Genomic DNA, 20,978 nt, shown 5'->3' with positions numbered 1-20,978 from the left:
CTCGGGCTTTAACTTCTGGATGTTCGGCAGCGTTGCCACAACGGACCGAATGGCTTCGCTCGCATCTTTCTCCGCCGCCATGACGGAACTACAACTCTAGCACACAGCCTCAACGTCATCATTCTCAGCCACTCTCTCTGCTCGCTGATTGGACCGCCAAAAATTTGGCTGGAGAAAACCCAAGACTACACTGCGAACCCAGACATAGTACTGAAGGGAAATGAAAATTGAGCATAAGTACGTAGGAGGGCGGAGCCAGGCTAGGAGTCTGGAGTTCTGGCCAAAAAGAACAAAAGAAGGGAAGAAGCCTATGCCAACCCATAAACCCCCACCTCCCCAGTGTTATGCACTGGTGTGGAGGAGTTTAGAATTTCAGTAAATTTCGCTTTTAACCCCAAAAACCATGCACACATTCACACAAATGACGTCAAAGTCTGATGACATGATGCAAATTAGTCTTCTGAAGTGGCTTCAAAGTGAACAGATTCCCTTGAGAATTGGTTTTATTTGAAAATCTATTAAGGATTCTATTAAAGAAAGGGCATTTTTCTGGATGATTCAGTTTCCCTGCCTCAGGGAGAAACCTCACTGCAGTCCAACATGGCTCTGAATGACTAATCCTATTTGCACTCCACCCTGCGCTTTCAACACTCAACACTCCTCCAAATTGAAAATCTGACTCTCATCTCCGGTTTTATTGCACCTGAACCTGGTTTTTTGTTTTGTAATGACTCCATGTGATGACTGCCTCCACGCCCAATCATCCCGATCTGTTCTTCACATTTTGTCCTTTTCCTGTCTTTTGTTCCGTTCCGTTGTCATCCTTATTTTTTTCTTCTTTTTTTTTTTACCAGTGACAGCTGCAGGAGTTTTGGACTGTACTGGCTGGACTGAGTGGTTTTGTTGATTAGAAGACCTTGAGAGGCTTATAGTAGTATTTCAAATCTTCCTCAAGACTGGACAAAATAGATGAATTCCCCTCAGTCGGATTATTTCACTTATAACAATGATTAACTAATCCAGTGTTTTTCAGATGATAAACTGATATTTAAAAAGGCACCTTTCAGATATTGTGTCAGCCTAAATCACAGTAGCCACCTGGATTTATGTGTCTTTACTACTGTTAAGTGTTTTAAAAAACAACATTTACATACTTAAAGCTATAGTGCGTAGATTCTGTCTCCCCCATGAGAAATTCTAAGTAATGACAACAAAACTGTCGGCGCATCCACGTTATACAAGCCTTATGTGACCGCACCCTCCCTCCTCCACACAGTTACTTGTAGCCAAGGGGGGGGGGGGTTCATGCTCAAGGGCACCGAACATACATAAGATGCCAAGTATTGTATATCCATGCTTAAAGTGATGGTTCGGAGTAATTTCACCCTAGGGTCCTTTGCACCATGACCTCGAGCCAAACACCCCCCCAGAAGCTTTTTTCACCTGGGTCGAACATTGGGAGCGTTAGCTTAGCGTAGCGTTATCAGCTGAATAGCTTAGCGCAGAGGCTAATGGATCCGAAGTGTCTCTTAACATTACCCCACTAATAATGCCCGAAATGATACCAAACGTCTACAGTAGTACAAATAGGTTATGCTCTCATAAAACGATGGATTGTAAAATTTGTAAGTACACCAGAAGTTTATGTAAATAACACTTGCCTGCTGGCTTCTGCGCTCTCTGCTGCTGCTGTTACAACGGGCAGTAAGAGTGCTTAGGGACATCTACAAATTACAACACCGAAAAGAGATGCAACAAAAATATTTATTAATTTAATGATTAAATAAGGTAATGTCTCCAAACTTACCTCAATTATTACTTGTCTCCTGCTAGTTATACTACAGCACTTACTTTAAAAAATAAGTTAAATTAAATATTTCACATTTCTAAATGGAATATATATATATATATATTTATATAAATAACTTCTCCCTTTCCATATTTACCCTCCACTGAAAGTTGTTGCTCCCTTGAGCTCCCTCCAGGCTCCTTTAGTGTGTATTTGTTTATTTTGCAGAATAAAATCAAGGCAACAGTAAGACAAGAAAATAAAAAATAAAAAGATTGTACAGGTGAGATTAAGAAAACACTTAGGGGCTTATAGTAGACATTTCACCTAAGGAAGAGAAGAAAAAAATATGTATATTGAGCAATTACAATTACATATAGAGTCCTAAAATCTACAAATTTAACACAAGTAAGCACTGAATAAAATATAAAAAACAGGCACGCAATATTTTTGGCTACATAAAACAACAAAGGCATAACATGTTTTTTTCTCAAAATATTCTGACTTTTTACTTAAAAGTTGTGACTTTTTTCTCAAAATATTCTGACTTTTTCTCACAATATTTGACAAATTCTCCTTTCCAATAACTTAAAAAATATTTTTTTTTCTCTCCTTATGCTTTCCTCTCCTCCATTGTATGTCTTCCCTTTTTTCTGTTGTCTTTCACTATTCTTGGTGATATTTCAACCAATGACGTCCCTTTCTCCTCATCACTCTATCTTCACTCTGTCCTCCCTTTCGTCTTCCCACTCCCCTTCATTTATTCTACTGTTTTCGCGGTAGTTCCTTGTCTAATCTCTTTTTCTCTGTTTAACTCCTCTCCTTCCCCCTCACTTTTGTCCCCCCGCCCCCCCCAGCCGTCGACCAACAACAATCCGTGGATGCTGCTCTACTTCATCTCATTCCTCTTGATCGTCAGTTTCTTCGTCCTCAACATGTTTGTGGGCGTCGTGGTGGAGAACTTCCACAAGTGTCGCCAGCACCAGGAGGTGGAGGAGGCCAAGCGGCGGGAGGAGAAACGCCAGCGTCGCATGGAGAAGAAGAGGAGAAGTAAGGCCCAGGGAAGCATGGGAAATAAAGCAGAAGGGAGGGACAGGGATACATGAGAATGGTCTTTTGGATAGAATGAGGTGGAGAAATTATAGATTCTCAAACTGGACAAACACATTTCCATTTCATCCAAAACCAGCCATATCATCCTTGGTAACCGACATATGCAGTTGCTTTTCCACATCATCATTTTCCAGTTAAATATTTGTACGGTATCTCTTTTACTCACCCATGTGCGTGTGTGTGTTCCTCTCCGTATGCGCTTTCACTGCTGTCTGTAATGTATTTCTAATTTATTTCATTTTCTAGCCCTCCTTACCTTTCCCTTGTCAGGCCGCCATCGTAAAAAAGAACCTCTTCTTAATGACTGATGAGAAATTAAAGGTGAAATGAATGAATGAATAAATAAATAGAGGGAGGAGTAGAGGCTTTGAATCACAGGACGAAGAGATGGAAAATACATGTACAGGAGGATTTGATAGAAATGGGGTGATAAGAACAAAAAATGCAACTTTGGGAGAGCAGGAAAGAAAGAGAAGGTGAAAAGGAAGATGGATGGAAAGAAACAACCGAAAAAGGGATGGATGAGAGGGAGGAGGACGGATGGACAGGACTGAGCGGAGGGAGGACGGAATGATGGAGGGATGGGAGTCCTTTTGGAAAAGATAAATCAATAACTCAATAAATCAATAACTCAACTTTAAAAAGTGGAGAAGAGGAAGACAGGAATAGATTAAGATTGAAGTATACACATACATTAATAAAATGTACTAATTTCTTCTCTCATAAATGTTTGTTTACCACTTTAACATATAATGTAGTCCACCCAGTTAGTTAATATCTACAATAATGAGAAATAGTTAAGTAAAACCTGACTGGAAGCTTTAGAAATACTGTTCTCTTTCTTGGGCATGTGGCACATGTCCAAGACTTCAAATTGAATATTTTGTATTACACATCTTCAATGACATGCCTTTGAATTAATCATTATTTCAACCTATTTAAAACTCCTTCAAACTTTTTATCTCCCTCTCTGCCTTCTCTTCATTTGCTCTGCCCCTCGTCACCCCCCCCCCACCCACCCACTTGGCATAAATAAATCATTATGTTTGCACCTTGCGTTGCTTTCTCCCAACGCTTCTCCTTTAAACCAAATATCAGTTTTTCCCTCTTTTAACAGCTTATTTCACTTATTGCTCTTTCATTTCCTCACTCCTAGATTCATTTGTCCTATGCTATTCCTGTACTTTTGTGTTTCCTCTGCTTCTTCCTTGATTCTGTGCTTTCATTTCCCCAATCATCTCCTCCTACGCCCTTCCCCTGCACATCCAAATTCCATTTCTCCATCTGTCTATCCCTTCAATTGATATTTCCCCTGCCTTCTTACTGATCCAAATCCCTCCTTGCCTTGTTTTCCCACTTTCTCTTTCCCTTGAATTTCTTTCGCTCTCCAGAGGCCCAGAAGCTACCCTACTATGCGTCTTACGGCAGAATCCGGCTAGCTATCCACAATCTGTGTACCAGCCACTACCTGGACCTGGCCATCACCTTTATTATCTGTATCAACGTCATCACCATGTCTCTGGAGCACTACAGCCAGCCACAGGTGACCACACTATCCTATGGGGATGGACGTGCAACATAGCAGACTTGTTTATGGGCATCTGAGTGGGTGGTGGTGCACCATCTGGGTAGTTTTTTATTTTTTATTTTTTTAAAGTGGGCACTCCCAGTGTCAGGCTGCCAACCTGCTGCTCTGAATCAGCAGCAAAACCCGCCAACAACCAAAACATTTATCCACGTGCTGGAATACAAACAATCTGGCAGATTGGGGTATTAGTTATGTAAAACGTTTCTCAGAGGCACAGATGCTTTTGGGGGCGAACAAAATCAGTTTGAGTTAAACTTAAATATATAGTGCGTCGTTTCTGTCGCCCCCATGAGGAATTCTAAGTAATGACAACAAAACTGTCGGCGCATCCACATGATACAAGCCTTCCGTGATCGCGCACCACCCCCACCACTCCTCCTCCACACAGTTGCTAGCAACCAAGGAGGACACGGAGGATTAAAAAAAACATTATGTACTCTTCAGAAGAGTCCGATTTTATGCCCGCAAATGTCGTTGGATGACACCATTTTCTAAACATAGTCATACTGAGAAATACAGAGAGTTGTGTGGAGCTGATAGTCTTAATTAGCTTTGTAGCAACTCATTTGGCAATGGCTTGAATGTAACGGACGTTCATTAATATAAAAAAGTTAAGCACTAAAGCTTTAAAAGAAAAACCAGGCTTGTATTTTGATGGCGGTAAGTAAGCAATACTGCTATATCCTGATTCTGATATTTTTTGTAAATGTAAAAAATGAATTAAAAAAAAAAAGTATCTTAGGCTTTGCATGAACCCACATCTTACCTGAGCTGTTCCACCAGATACAATTTGGTGAATCAGAAAGGTAGATAAAGTGGAGAACATTTTCTTTACATCCTGGCCGGATGATATCCATGTCAATTGTAGGAGAATAATTCTATATTTTTAAGATTATAATGAAACCTTACTGATTATGATAAATAACATGCTTGTACTGAAGGTATGACATATTATCAGCTTATGTGGCTGGCTGCACACAGACAACCTACACAGCTCATTATTTCCAGTTAGCTTTACCTGTTTAGTCTATTTATGCCATATTTTACCAACACTGACCCTCTCTCACTCCAAGTCAACAGCTATCTTAGCTCCCAATGACATCTAAAGCTACCGCCTACTCAGGCAAGGCTACAGTCAAAGACCTACAGGTTGTATAGCTACATAAAACTGGACTAAAGCCCAGTGAAAACAGTAGAGTAAGATAAAACGCTATTCTACAGGTTGGCACTGTTGCTTTCAGCTTAACATAGCTGTTCAAAAGTATGTTCGTAAACCTGGGCTCTACTTTTTGTCTCCAGAGCAGCTGTCTTCTTAGCAGTACAGCTCTACACCTGCAGCAATCTGGCAGGAAAACACTATTTAACATACATTTCTCCTGATTTGAATGTTTTCCCCTCTTGATTATTTCAAATCTATAACATTATATACTTTTTCACATTCTAAAGTTGCAGCCTACCTTGTTTTGCTAAAGTAAGGTGGCCTGAGTTAAATGAAAAGTTTTTGGAATTTATGCTTATTTGCTTTATTTTCCACTTCTCTATGCATGCAAATGAAAAAGCTTATTTCCCAACATGTCAAACTAGCTCGAACGTATAGCGTGACTGGGACTTTACAACATCAGAACATCAGCAGATGATGTGGAAACACTTGATGGATACACTGATTACAAATGTGTTCAGAAGATCTGACTCTCTAAAAATGAAAAGTTTCGCCTATGATCAGAGTCTATGTATGAATAATGGATGGAATAATGATATGAATGGATACCAAATACACATAAGTACTGTACTTAAGTACAAATGTGAGGTACTTGTACTTTAGTATTTCTTCCTTATGCCACTTTATACTTCTGAATACAATTACAACAGTAAAATCCTGCTTTTACATAAATGCATGAGTAATAATAACCTACTTATATAATATATATTAGTATAACAGTCACATTTTCAGCACTGAGTACTTTTACTTTTAATACTTTCTTTAATTTTACTGATTATACCTACATACTTTTACTTAAAGCTACATTGTGTAAGAATTTCTCCCATCTAGCAGTGAAATTGTATATGACAAGCAACTGAATATTACTTTCTAGCCCTTCCCATTCTGAGCGCATTTCAGCTCCTACGGTGGCCGAACCCAAAATTAGCTCTTAGTATCTCCATTCTTTACATGCAGCTGTTCTAGCCACTCCGATTGGTCTTGTTGCTTTGCCTGTCGCGTTGTCGTTTTAATTCTCTTTTTCGCTTCCCTGGCGAGTAATCTTCGTCATTCGTCACGGTGCCACTGAGTTTAAAAGCGCGAAAGACGGAGGTATGTCCCTCTTTGGCTAATGTATTTTAAAGATGGAGGCGCTACATGGCTGCTGTCATTCGAGCGACTCGCTCGTATGTATTCTGAATGATTCTGAATAGCAGATTCTACGCTTACGAGAATACTTTGATTAGTTGGTGGAAGTAATTACACAATGAGCACATATTTGTGAAAGAACAACGTTTTTTTTGTGCTAAGAATCAACTCAAAAAACTACACAATGTAGGTTTAAGTAACATTTTCAATGCATAACTTTTACTTGTACAGAGTATTTTTTTATAGTATGGTATTAGTATTTTTACTTATGTAAAGGATCTGAATACTTCCTCCAACACTGGACAGCGTTGCAATAATTTCTATGATGATGTGGTACGATATAAACATAATGTGGGCGTATACTGTAAAGGTAATAAACTTACTGACCTCAATTGACTATATACTGTTGTTGCTAAAATTTAGCATTAACACACATGCATAGTTTAGCATATATTTTTGTTCTTCCCTAATTTGGCTGCAGCCGTTGTGATAACAAGGTTTAATGATGTCATTTTCTGGGTGAGTCATTAATACCATTGGGTAGAACTTGTTTTTTTTCTCTGTTCTTCTCCAGAGTCTAACATAATTTAGTTGTCTGTCTCAACTGAGTTCCTATCTATTAAAAGAGACTCATTGGCAGGATACTTTCCTTACATTGACAGAACAGATTATCTGTCGCTTCTCCCTTCCTCTCTTCAGTACAAAGGTTCTTTCATTCACATGACGAAAGTTAAACATCAAATCAGTTTGCAATATCTTACTGTGGACGAAGAAGTGGCTAATCTATCAACTGTGGAACAAAGAATAATTAGTTTATTACAGTTAAAGCCCTCATATTATGCTTCTTTTCAGGTTCATAATTGTATTTAGAGGTCGTACCAGAATAGATTTACATGGTTTAATTTTCAAAAAACACCATATTTTTTTCATACTGCACATTGCTGCAGCTCCTCTTTTCTCCCTGTGTGTTGAGCTCTCTGTTTTAGCTACAGAGTGAGGCATCACACTTCTGTTCCATCTTTGTTGGGAGTCGCACATGTGCAGCACCTAGGTAAGGACTGCTAGCCAATCAGAAGCAGAGTAGGGCGGGCCCTGACAAGCACTCTAGCGTGATCCAAAACAAACCTGCTTCAGTCGGTAACCTATGGCTTTGGCTCAGCTGTTCAAACTAGACAGGAGCAAGACGTGTCAGAGTGGTAAGTTATTTAAATGTTAAAAAATGAGTCTTTCATTCATAACGTTTTAATTCTCCTGGACTTGGCAATACAATTATCTGAACTGTTTGGGCCTCCGTTCTAACTAGCTTGGTTTGAGGGCGTGCCACACTAGCAGCTAGGTGAGCATTATAACGTACTGTATGTTACAAGGTGACACAAAATGGCGCGCGTTTGTCACGGAAGTAAAGGCTGGACTACAATAGTGCTGTTTGGAGCAGTTTATGAACAGCGTTTTCTGTGGGAGATGGTAAGTCCCTTTGGGGTGGACTTTAGGTTTTTTCACTTATGCACAAAAAAAGATATATAACACAATAAAGGAAAGGGAAAAAAACAAAAAGCATAATATGACCATTTTAAGATCAGAGATCCCTAACCTCTGTGCCTCTTTAAACCCTTGTTTCTCTCTATCCCAGTCTCTGGAGACTACACTGAAGTACTGCAACTACTTCTTCACCTCCACGTTTGTGATTGAGGCCTCTCTGAAGCTGGTGGCCTTTGGTTTTCGACGCTTCTTCAAGGACAGGTACAAAGGGGACACTTCCAGCTGTATGGAGACTGTATAGATTTGTGTTGGTGTATGAAGCTGCTTATATGTTAGTATTTACTGTGTGTACACCAAGACCAGAGCAATCCCTGCACAGTTGAACCCGTTGATTTGAAGTATATATTCTTAAATATCTTACAGTAGAAGAATATACCAGTGTTTTTCCCTTGGTTTGTCAAAGACTTAGGTGCACATATTTGGCAGAGGGGTTCAAGGGTCCTCCCTCAAAAGAATTTATGTTTTTCAACAGAAATAATCATCAATTTCACATCCTTCTGGAGCATTATTATCACCATATCTGTGTCTCAAACGTTGGAAAAGCAAGAGCAGATAGTAAATAAATAACACTCAAAAAGCTTAAAACCAATACTTGCTAAAGAAATCAACTGGAGAGCAAACTGGAGAGCAAACTACAATAATTAAATCTGAGTATTTCTGGGTGTCATTTAGTTAGTTTTGATGCTCACATTGATTTTACATTCATTTGGCTTAGGCGGTGGCAAAAAACGCCTTGGGTGCTGCACCTAAGCATTATAATGGTAGGGAAAACCCTGCATACATGTTCCTGATACAACATGGCATCATGACTTTGCGTAAACATACACGCCACTTTCCTAAAGCCAAATGGCGTGTTATCTGTATGTATTTTGAGCTATCCACGTGTATGTCTACGCTGTATACAGCGGATGTAAACATACACACCACGAGGCGTCGCCACGTGGCGTGTTATCGCGAGAACGTGCCGTACTATCGCGAGAACAACGTCAGACGCGTGTAAAAAAAAAAATAAAATAAAATAAAAGGTTGGGTTTAGGAAAAGAACATTGGGTCTTTTGTAACACAAAAAACAACAAAAACACGACGTGACCAACGTCACACGCTTAGGAATTCAATAAACGGTTGGGTTAGGAAAGAAACATTGGGGAAGGCTAAAAAAAAACATACGCCACATGCGGGACGAGATCCCGGCTCTCTTGGGTGAAAATTCTGTGATTTACACATCCACCACCCCAACCGACCTCCTTCTGCGGACTTACGTCCTTTCATACTACTCGCTACGGTGAAAATTCACACATAATGTAGGTCAATGGCGGCCGAGCGGCGTCGATAAACACGCTAAAAAGCAATTATGCATCTTGACAACATGCCAAAATGGCATACAAATTGGAGTGTCATACATACACCACTTCATGAGATCAGTCTGCCTGATAGGGATGTCATTTATTGTGTTACTATTTGGAGCATATTGCCTCTCAACTTCACAGATTGGCAGTTCCAAATAGCAGCGAGGGGTAGCGTCAATACCCAGAAATCCTGTATGTGACATGAGTAATCTTGGGAATTGGATTGGTGCTGAAAGATTCTGAAGACATTAAAGCAGCTCTTGCTTTTGATCCATGTTCCAACTCTCACCTACGATATGTTCATCAGCCATGAGAATTGACAGAAACAAACAGATGAGTCCTTCAGTGTCCCCAAAGAAGGAACAACTGCTTAGGAATTACGTTTGTATTCTCATCAGCTGTGCTGTTAACAATCTCTTGAGAAACATAACTGCCGTCTGATTATGTTAACAAAGTTTTATTTACAGTTGAGGTGGCGACTCGTTTTGCGCCGTATGCAAGATGTAGGGAAGTGGCCAGGTGGGTGGTCGAGTTACAGTGCACAGGAATGGGTTTGCATCCTTTGTCTGTACATGATATTTGGGAAGATCATGGATTTGGTTAAGAAAGTAAACTGGTCCTGTCTCGTGCTTTAAGTCACTGTTGACTTGTTATGTTTAGGCGTTCACAGCTGTGATTGGATAATGTAGGAAAACAAATAAAAATACATTGGCGGTGAACATTTTGCATCAACATTTTGTGACTTGCCAGATAAGTCAATTGACATTTCCTCATTATGATAATAGAAAAATGAATCCATTCAAAAGGTATTTGCTTTTGCGAATTATATATAATTATTATTGTATAATTTTTAGGAGACAGGATGGGCGGATGGACGGGTGAATGGATGGATGGATGGACAAATGGAGGGACGGTTGATGGACGGGTGATGAAATAAATGTGATTATGAAAGCATTTGGATCTCTGATAATACCAAACATAGTTAAAGTACAACTTAAGTAAAGATTACATCAACATTTAGACAAATATTGTCTCCATGTTCTCTCTGCAGGCTTTGCTTAAACGCGTGGTGATGATGTTGCTCACAGAATTATATGTTGGACTGTTAGTTAAAACTTGTACAAAAACAATTTTTACTGTGAATCAGACTAAAGAAATGGTTCACACTAAGACAGACAAGTGCAGGTGGAGATTTTTTTGTGTTGAAATGTGAATATATTTCAGTATCTCCACCTAAACAATACAGCGGGGGGTTTCTCTCGCTGCCATGTGCACAGGCTTGCGGAGCAGCTGTGATGGTGTTGGCGAATATTATTTTAGCTACTCTACTATGTAGATTTTATTATTGCAGCTTCCAGTTTTAGAATTGTGGGTGTGTTGGAGGAAATTGCTTTTGGTTCCCCCTCCCCTTTCTTTGCAAATGTGTTTCTTCCCAGCTATTTTAATGCACTTTGCCAGTCTCACTGTGTCTGTCTCTTCCTTTCTTGCTCTTTATGTAGACAGAAACATTTTTAGTTATATTATTCCGTCTGTCAAATTCCTGTCTTTCTCTCTCTCTGTCCCTTTGTCTTTTCGTGCCATGACACTCTTGTATGTTTTTGGAAAGCCCTGGCTTTATTCGATGAACCCGTTTTGTGTGTGTTTATACCCTCTGAGCCTGTTGTGTGCCAGCTCTGCTGCTCTGGAACTTAGATAGTATCTAGGACGAGACACATTAACTGTGGAAAAACATACCCCAGGCAGCAATTTTGCAGTAAAGTGAGTTAAAAATTTAAGAAACTCCCCTGGATCTGGCAAATTTGTATTTAAGGAAGAATAACTGCTTTTATTTTAGACTTCTGCCCTTACTAACCAAGAAGTTACACTATAGTATGACTTACTGTAGATTTGTAGTTTGTTGTTGAGTTCAAATGTCAGATACTGTAGCATTGGAGCGTATTTTCTGAAGGACTGCACCAAAGATTTGCAACGGTCAAACTCTAATATACCACAGAAACAAATGGATTATCGATCACTACGTTAACAGTTATTGCCTTGTCTGATGTTGATTAGAACATTCAAACTAACTTAACTGCAGCTGTGCCAATTGACGTCTGCTAAATTGAACATTTTGTAGCCTTCTATTGGCTTGCTTAGTATATCAACCTCTTTTTAGCTAGCAACAGTGGAGCAGAGACAATGTTTGGTGTTCTTATTCTTGTCATGTACTGTCAGCCTTAGGTCTCCTGCACACTGCCTGTGTGGCGTGAGTGTGGCGTTTCTGTTGCGTGTCAGTTGCGTGGCGGCTGCGTGGCGTTTTCTGTCTTTGCACACCAGAAACGTGTCTGACGTCTGTACACATGTATCCATGTATCCACACGTTTCCCATTGATAAAATGAAATAAGCAGTAGTATACTTTATGTTAAACATTAATGTATACTGTTTTGATTACAGCAAAGACAACGTCGGCAGTATTGATGGCAAAATAGGCTACCGAATATTTCGGACTGTATTGACAGGTACAATATTTGAAAATCAATCATTATTTGTTATTATTTTTTTAAATTACATTTATATTTGCATTTATGTCAAAACCTAGAGACTTTCAAAACGTCATTTACTAAATGTATTTGTGTAAAAATTACATATAAACATCTTTTCGTATTCTATTTTGCCTGGAAACACTTCCAACACGCTTGCATGTCGCGTGAGAAATACGTGTTGGTCCTATTTCTAGAATGCAAGCATTTTCGGAGACGTGCATTTTCACGCAGCCAGTGTGCAAGCTCTAACCTGTTAACATGGGAGCCGAAATAACAACGGACACTCCACGCAGCTGACACGCTCACGCCACGCAGCCAGTGTGCAGGAGCCCTTAGTGGCAGCAGCCTAGATCACATTCAAACATTTCAACATCCAGCTTGTTGTTTAGCACTAAAAATGACAAGACACAAAATAACAAACACAGGAAGTGATGTTTCAGAGGCTGCAGGGTTTGCATAGTATCGAAGTGTTCTTCTAGTATTAACATGAATATTCATGACAGGAGGAGGCCTTCAGGTAATGGTGACCTGTTACTAATTATTCTGCCAAGTCGTGGGAGAATCATGCAAATTATGAACAAAGACAAAGTTGATGTAGAACATTAATATTCATTGGAAGATTAACATAACACAGGCCCTGATGTGTGCAGCCATGAAGTCATGAGCCACATGCAGGGCTTATCTTAAATTCTACAGTTTATGGTAGATTGAAAAATTTTGTGTGTATGTGTGTGTGTGTGTGTGTGTGTGTGTGTGTGTGTGCGTGTGCGTGTGTTACTTGTCCCGGGACCTGTCTTTTCCATATATCGTTCCTTCATAAAGTTCCGGGTAAGTTTGGGTACCAGCTGAAAACAACAAGCAAAGCAAGGGATAAAGAATTACCAGTGCTGAATATCCATTTTGTAAAAAGCGTGTGTGTGTGTGTGTGTGTGTGTGTGTGTGTGTGTGTGTGTGTGTGTGTGTGTGTGTATAGGTGGAACCAGTTGGACCTGGCCATTGTGCTGCTGTCAGTAATGGGCATCACCCTGGAGGAGATTGAGATCAACGCCTCCCTTCCCATCAACCCCACCATCATCAGGATCATGAGGGTACTCAGGATAGCACGAGGTATACACACACACACGCACGCATGCACATTGACAAATGCAAACATGGTATGCACACACATGTTATCCCATGATATTTTCTGAAATAAGTGCTGTCAAATGAGCATGACTGTAATTGAAACTTTTTTTATATTAGAGACCTACCTTTTGCCTAAAATATTTTGAACTTATTTTGGTAAGAGTTTTCTATTCTACTCTTGTTTTAGTTATCTGTTGATGCTGTTTGCTTTTATTGTTTGTTTTTGATTTGGCTATCAACTCAAAATGCAATACACATAACAGTATTTAGTTAGTTTAAGCCCAATTATCCATTTCTCTAAAGGCAAAAAAAAAACATTCGCCACACCAACACTTCTTTCCAGTTGTGTCCCTTATTTGCATTTTGTGACTGTGAGCTCATTTCAACCAACCAGTGGGATGAACCAAGGCTCATTGAAACACAAACATGAACACACTTTTCATCTCTTGCCTCATAAACATAAGTTGTCATTTACAGCCCTATTGTTCCGTTCTGAATGAAGGTAAAATCAATATTATATTCCTATATTTCTATCTTTCAGCCTCTCTCCTTTTTTTTAGTATGACTCTCATTCAATACGTCCAATCTGATTATAGGAAATTACAGGACTAGCTCTCTGGGCTGCAACAAGGAGGAGGATAGGGACTTATTACATCACTCTCACTTAATCCTCTCCCTCTTACCATTGCCCTCTGCCCTCCTTAACACTGCCCAGTGACCGCTGAGTGGACCCATGGGTGATATGCTAATCAAACAGCAGCCGGTGGTGATTAACAAGCAAGTAGGGTATTTGATAATGAGTGTGAGGGCTACTGCTGACTGTTAGTCTTTCCTCTCCTTTCAAAACATTTCCACTCTGCCTGAATGTTAACTTATTTGTGTGACTGTGAGAAAGAATATTGAGATGTTGCACCATCTTCTACTTCTTTCACATAGCTGAATTTAAACAGAGAGATTCAGCTACACTTGTTGAATATTTTTAAAGTAATAAGCTCTGTTATTACTTTACAAATATTCAACAAGTGTAGCTGAATAAAGTTTAATATATTTAATTCAATTGAATTTATATTCACCTCACTACTTTCTGTTGTCGCTTTACATAAAGAATAGAACACTATTTCACCTGCAGTGTCTTAAAATGAATGTATCTTATATTAAATACATCCATGGTAACCTAGTGTTATTACCAAAGGTCTCAACTAACAGAAAATCCACAGAATAACAGTCCTCCATGTTCACATGAACAACATGTCTGTGAAGTGCAGGACAGAAACACACAAACATTGCACCGAAGATGTCACCAAAAAAGTGGTGCCTGTTTCTAAGGGATGCTGTTTGGAGAGAACAGAGGGAGTGCGGGCTAATGATTTATGCACTACCACCACTTCATTCTCTCTCTCTCTCTCTCTCTCTCTCTCTCTCTCTCTCTCTCTCTCTCTCTCTCTCTCTCTCTCTCTCTCTCTCTCTCTCTCTCTCTCTCTCACACACAATATTTTACCACCACCAACCATACTGACAAAAGTATATCTCCCGGGAGGCTTTATTGTCTGAGAAGCTGTTGCCGTTCCCCATCACAATACGGCCGTGGTCTTTTTCTCTCTGCTACCGGCCGCATCGCCGGCCATGTTCCTCCATAAATTGGGCCACTGGGGATTGTGTAGGGTCCCTAATGGAGAGTCGTGAACCTATTCCATTTATCGATCGCTCGCTTAATTGTTCCCTTTCGGTCTCTTTGATGTCTTTTGTCTTTCTGTCCTTTGTTTCACTTTCTCTTACTCTGTAGGTTTTGGCTGTCGTTTGTCATATTGATGCACCGAAATTTCGTTTTTTTGCCGAAAGAGAAAAACGGCCAAAAATATGAGCCGAAAATGTATGCCTCTCCGCCCCGCCCCGCCCCGCCCCTCAGTGCTCAGATTTCCCTCTCAGTTGATCTAGCCGTTATCACGGTGCTACCCAGCAAAGTCCGCTCACATCAGCGGTGTTGAATTACTTACAAAGTTTCTGATAAGGACATCAAATTTGCGATCTGCAGCGTTTGTTCAGCCGACATTTCAAGAGGTTTGATACACCACCTGAAAACACGACATCCAATTCAATATGCAGAGTACATCAAACAATCTGTTACATTTGATTGTTACAGAACTGAATGAGGAATAATATATTTAAAATTGTGTTGTATATATATATATATATTGTCAAATTTTGGTGTGTTACTTTTAATAAAAGTGTGATCAGTTTTATTGGTTTGTAGTTTTTCAATTCAGATTCATTCAATTCATGAAATCAATTAAAAAGTATAATATTAATACAAATATACAACAAAAAAAATCTATTTTAAAATGGGTTTAAAAAAAAAAAAGTCGGTTTCGGTTTTCGTCCCAGTGCATCCTGAATTTTCGGTTTTGGCCCAGAATTTTCATTTCACTCAAAAACTCATGTCCAAAGCAACACGCATGCATGCAGACATAGACAGTTTGTGCGGCTGCTATAGCTGTCTCACCCTGATGTGTTCTCTCCCCAGTGCTGAAGTTGTTGAAAATGGCAACTGGGATGAGAGCTCTGCTAGACACAGTGGTCCAGGCTCTGCCTCAGGTATGTGTCATCTCACAAACACACACACATACACACACACACACACAAAAGTCCCTCGGCTTATCACAAGGACACCCAGGAGTTAATTAACATTTGTGGAATGATAAACGATCAGCGTCGATAGAATCTCACTGAGAATTATGACTTTCAGGAAGTTGGGTTATTACTAAATGTTTGCCCCGAATGTTACAACACCTTGTTAACCTTCCACTGTTCCTCTCCTTTATTTGGGAGATATAAAGCCCTCTGTGGCATTAATTTAAGATGTATCATTCCCACTGCTGCTAATAAGACAAGAGCAGCTAGAAAGTTCCGCTAAAGGACTTTTTAGTGAACCTTTTTTATAGCATCAAAAAACTAATTATAAACCAATCTTAAAGGAATACGCCACCGTTTGTTGAAATTGGGTTATTCGCCGTCTCCTCTATATTTATATAGGTGGGCAAACGCATTTTTGTCTCAGTGCACGCATTGCCTTAGTCCGGTGGTGCCGTGGCTAGCTTAGCTTAGCGTAATGAATGGAATCCTTTGTGGCCGTGTAGCATGTCGTGAGTAAAAGTGACCCAACAACAACAAAAACAAAACCTAATTACTTCTTGTGGCCTGCATACTCACAACGAGTAAAAATAGCAATCCAGATTGAAGAGTCGGCGGTTTTCTAGTGTAGGGTACACGTAGGGTACAGATTTGATCATTGGCTAATTATCAAAGATGTTTTATCAATATTAATGAAGTTATGAATATGGTTATTAATAACTTTATCAAATCGACAAACAATCAAAACGGGGCACCACCCTGCAAGTCAGGGACCAATAATCAAACTGTGGAACAGTCTCATTTCTGTAGTGATCCTTTAAAAGGAAACAAAGGAAGGGGTGAATTCGAGCACGGACCTGTTCGACCAGCAATTATCACAACAAGTACACAAACAATCACCAGCAACTGCTATTTAAGTATAATCGAATTTATTAACGTCACAATTATCAGTAGCCAATCAATAATCCTTCAATAATAAAACGTATATACCTTTTACAATATCATAACCAAACAAAGCAAAAACAAAGCAGCATATGTCATGGACACGTCTGTGTCTGTGTGTGTGTGTGGGCGTGTGTGAGAGAGAGTGAGTGTGTGTGTGTGTGTGTGTGTGTGTGTGTAAGGGTGAGTGAAAGTGAAGGGGGCGGTGTCGAAATGTAGTTCTAACACAAAAACAACTCCCAAAATGGCTACTCCTGTGAGCTGCACAAAACTATTTAGCCTCAAGAGGGCGGTAGTGGTGCTGGGTGCACGAGGAGGGGTTTAACAGGTCGAGGGGGGTTGCTAGGCAACGCACACGCTTAACCCAGTCCTGGTCATGTGTTGGCTCTGTACAAACGTAAGCCGACCCCACGTGGTTAAGCTAGCAGCGTTAGCTCAGGCGCTACGTGGCTAGCTTGTGTCCGTGTGTGTATATGTGTGTGTGTTAGTAAAAGGGAAAAGAGTAAAGGAGGAAAACACTCTGATCTTAGTTATCGATAACGGCCAGCTCAGTGGCTAACAGCTGATTTCCGCGATGATCTCGCAGACAGTAACTAAACTCCGTGAAAGGAGTGATTTAGCACGTAGCGATTACGGTTTTAACCAGCTACTTAACACCACATAATCAACAGTATCGTGATCAATTATACATTCACAGAAACAGATTAATAACCAGATATGGGCCAATACATGATTACAATCACAGATCACATTAATGGCAACAAGCGGTAGCGAACCCTTTGCTCATTAATAAACAAACCAAACACACTAGTTCTAACGTCTGCCCAGAACTGTGTAAGCCTCTTACTGTACATGTGTTGTTTGTAGTTAATCTCTCGCCAGAGTTTAACGATCCGTTTCGTCCAGAGCAGTGGACGACACGCGATCCGGGTCGACGATGCAAGAAAAAACGGAACGTAGTCCTTTTCTTGAATCCGGGCTGATTAAACCCGCTGCAGATGTGAGGAGATACTGGGTCAGTATCCCCTCGGATCCCTTGTATATCAGAAAGATATAAAATGTCCCAGCTTAATCTCGACCAGCGAGGTGACGCTAGTTAAGCTAGTCCGGACTAGTGCACCTCCTGTCAGTAAAATGGATTACCGTGGAAAGCGAAGAGACACAAACGCCGACAGCTTTTATCCTTCCTCCACCTCCTAGTGGCGGGGTGGTGCATTCAAAGGCCCGACAGCCAATGGGAAAAGCGCAACCTTGTCACAGGTGTGAAGCAGTTCTTTGTCTCACCACCAGTCTGCCTTGCCTTCCTCGTGTTGGAGGTAGAATCTCCATTTTGGCGACTCTGCTTCCAAGTGGCAGCCTGTAGGAGTTTGGTGAAACTGGCTTTGGGATTCACATGTAGGCCAAGATCCTTTGTCTTGCCTTCCCTGTGTCCCTTGTCTCTGCACTCAGCTCAATCTGAGCCATTTTTGGTTAAGATCAATGTTTAACCCCCTGATTGGTCCCAACACTAGGCTCATATTTACTTGGGACTATATTGTGTGGAAGCCCGGCCGAAGCACTGCTACTTGGTCGCAGAGATATCGGCAGCCTTCAGGGCTCCACGGGCTTTCGACATACATTGCGTATATTTACACTTTGAATTTCGTCATGGCATTTATATAACACATACTCTATGGTCTTACCAAGCTAACGTTTTTGACCGATTTCAGTTTAATCAATTTTTGTGAACTGGAGAGGTCTCGATAGGAGGAAGCTAGCTATAGCTCTGTTTGCCATTCATTCCAATGGGGAAACATTGCGGCTAGACTTTCGACATACATTGCGTATATATTTACACTTTGAATTTCGTCATGCCATTTATATAACACATACTCTATGGTCTTATCAAGCTAACGTTTTTGATCGATTTCACTTTAATCCATTTTTGTGAAGTAGAAAAGTCTCGTCAGGGCAGCGGCATTTCGGTAAAACAGTAACCGAGACTTTGCGCCGGCCGCAGAGCCCCGTGGGCTGCCGATATCTCTGTGCCCGAGTAGCAGTGCTTCGGCTGTAGTCTACTTCCACCCAATATAGTCCCAAGTCAATATCTGCCTAGGAAATCAGCTAGTCTTAATCTGCATTGCTATTTTTACTCGTTGTGAGTATGCAGGCCACAAGAAATAATTAGGTTTCATTTTTGTTGTTGTTGGGTCACTTTTACTCACGACATGCTACACGGCCACAAAGGATTCCATTTATTACGCTAAGCTAAGCTAGCCACGGCACCACCGGACTAAGGCAATGCGTGCACTGGGACAAAAATGCGTTTGCGCACCTATATAAATATAGAGGAGACGGCGAATAACCCAATTTCAACAAACGGTGGCGTATTCCTTTAAAAGAAAAATGAACACTTGAATAAACATCAGCGTGATAAGAACTATCTGAAATGACAGAAACCATCGTTGGGGGGGAAATATATTTGACGTGTACTTTTATTTTTTTATTTTGGCCCACGTCAAGATCAATCAAGATGTTTTGGCTTCCCTTTTGGTGGGCTGTCATGTTGTCCCATCTTTATTTACAGTCTATGCTCTGTCCCCGTCTGGGCTTCACTCTGTCATTGTCTGCCTCCATCAGTTCAGTTATTAATTAGTTGTGTTTCCTACGCCTGAAGCAGAAACTGTATTTAATAATTAAGACAGATTAAGCATAGACCGGTTAGTGGCAGGCATGATTTTTGTCGGATAAATGATGATGCATCTTTGGCACATTTGGCTTGAACAAACTAATCATAAGTGGCTTTTGATGTTAATCTGTCCAGTGCAGCCTATCGGAGATGACATACCCTTTTGCATTAATATGTACAAATGGTGGTGCTTTTTGTCAGTGCTTAAAGGACAATGCTGGCAATACTCTGTTTTGTTTGGCTATTGTCACAAAATCCCATTCAAAACTGAAAACATTCATCTTTAAGAATGGCACACAGATATAAAAGAAGCTCAATCATTTCCTAAAACGTCAGGGCACTGTTGTTGCAAATGTCACTTAAACATGAGTAAAACGGGTTCTCGTTGGTCCGCTGGAAAACAGGGGTCTCGGTTCACTTCCAAGTGAGCTAGACTCACTTCACGGCTCACTTCAGGTGAGGACGCGATCCGACCCAAATACAGGAAGTGGACCAAAAACAATGATGAAAGGGATAACTTTCAGATCCATAAGCTGTTCTGAGCACACATCGCTGTCAGCTGCTCACATTGTTCGCCTTCTTCTACAATAGAAGAAACACTAAAGCGGAACAAGTAAACCCAAGACGTTATAAATTTGGTGTTGCTCCATTATTTCTGTGACCAGAAGTGTCGGCGAGTTTCGGATATTCTGTATATTGTATTCTGTATAAACAAGCGACCGTTTCGATCAGGTGACATTTGTTTACAGCGTTTGGTGCGTTTGACAAAGTGCACCGTGAAAGCAAAGCGAACCAGATGAAAAATGCAACAATGTTGCAACTTCACCCCCGAATCGCCGAACTATAGGTGTGAAAGCGCCCTTAAACTTCACAGAGGAATAAGCTCTATCAGGTTTTGGCTACACAGACAAATCTGTTAGTATAAAAGATTTTTTGGTTTTGGTCTGTAGATTAGGTGGAAAATTGAAAAAGAAAATTTTAATATAACCACACTTTTCCTTTAAAATATTTCTTTGTGCCAGTTGATTAGTGAGTTATGTGGTGTAACTATTTCCTGACAATCAAGAGTTTATCCAGGACTTCTGTGCAGCATCTCTGCTGGTTTCCTGGTAACCGCACTGTGACAACAAGACCCGGGGAAGAATGAACTCGAACTGCAATGAGAGTCTGAGAACAGAAACATAAATGTATTAAAACAAAGACAGTAACTGTACATACTGTAGATACGCCTCAACAAAAACAAAAAAGCCATTGCGCTGAAGCTTTAAAGAAAAAGAAAAAAAATATATATATATATATATGATTTTTCAAAGTGAGGTCACAGGACCACAATGTGCAAGCTGCTTCTTTGCTTTTTGCCAAGATAAAAT

At 40.3% G+C, this 20,978-nt stretch overlaps 1 protein-coding gene across 1 annotated transcript in view; it reads left to right on the top strand.

Annotated features, from left to right (window-relative positions):
- Positions 1-20,978, top strand: part of LOC120566952 (voltage-dependent T-type calcium channel subunit alpha-1I-like) — a 345,248-nt gene that overhangs the window by 268,735 nt on the left and 55,535 nt on the right. Inside the window, 5 exon segments of the mRNA XM_039813684.1 lie at positions 2,647-2,839; positions 4,294-4,445; positions 8,468-8,577; positions 13,219-13,352; positions 15,892-15,962. Coding sequence (XP_039669618.1) covers positions 2,647-2,839; positions 4,294-4,445; positions 8,468-8,577; positions 13,219-13,352; positions 15,892-15,962 — 660 coding nt within the window.

Source organism: Perca fluviatilis, chromosome 1 (genome assembly GCF_010015445.1).
Source record: "Perca fluviatilis chromosome 1, GENO_Pfluv_1.0, whole genome shotgun sequence".
Taxonomy (NCBI): Eukaryota; Metazoa; Chordata; class Actinopteri; order Perciformes; family Percidae; genus Perca; species Perca fluviatilis.
Note: the sequence above shows the minus strand (reverse complement) of the source record. Positions and strands in the feature narration are given on the sequence as shown.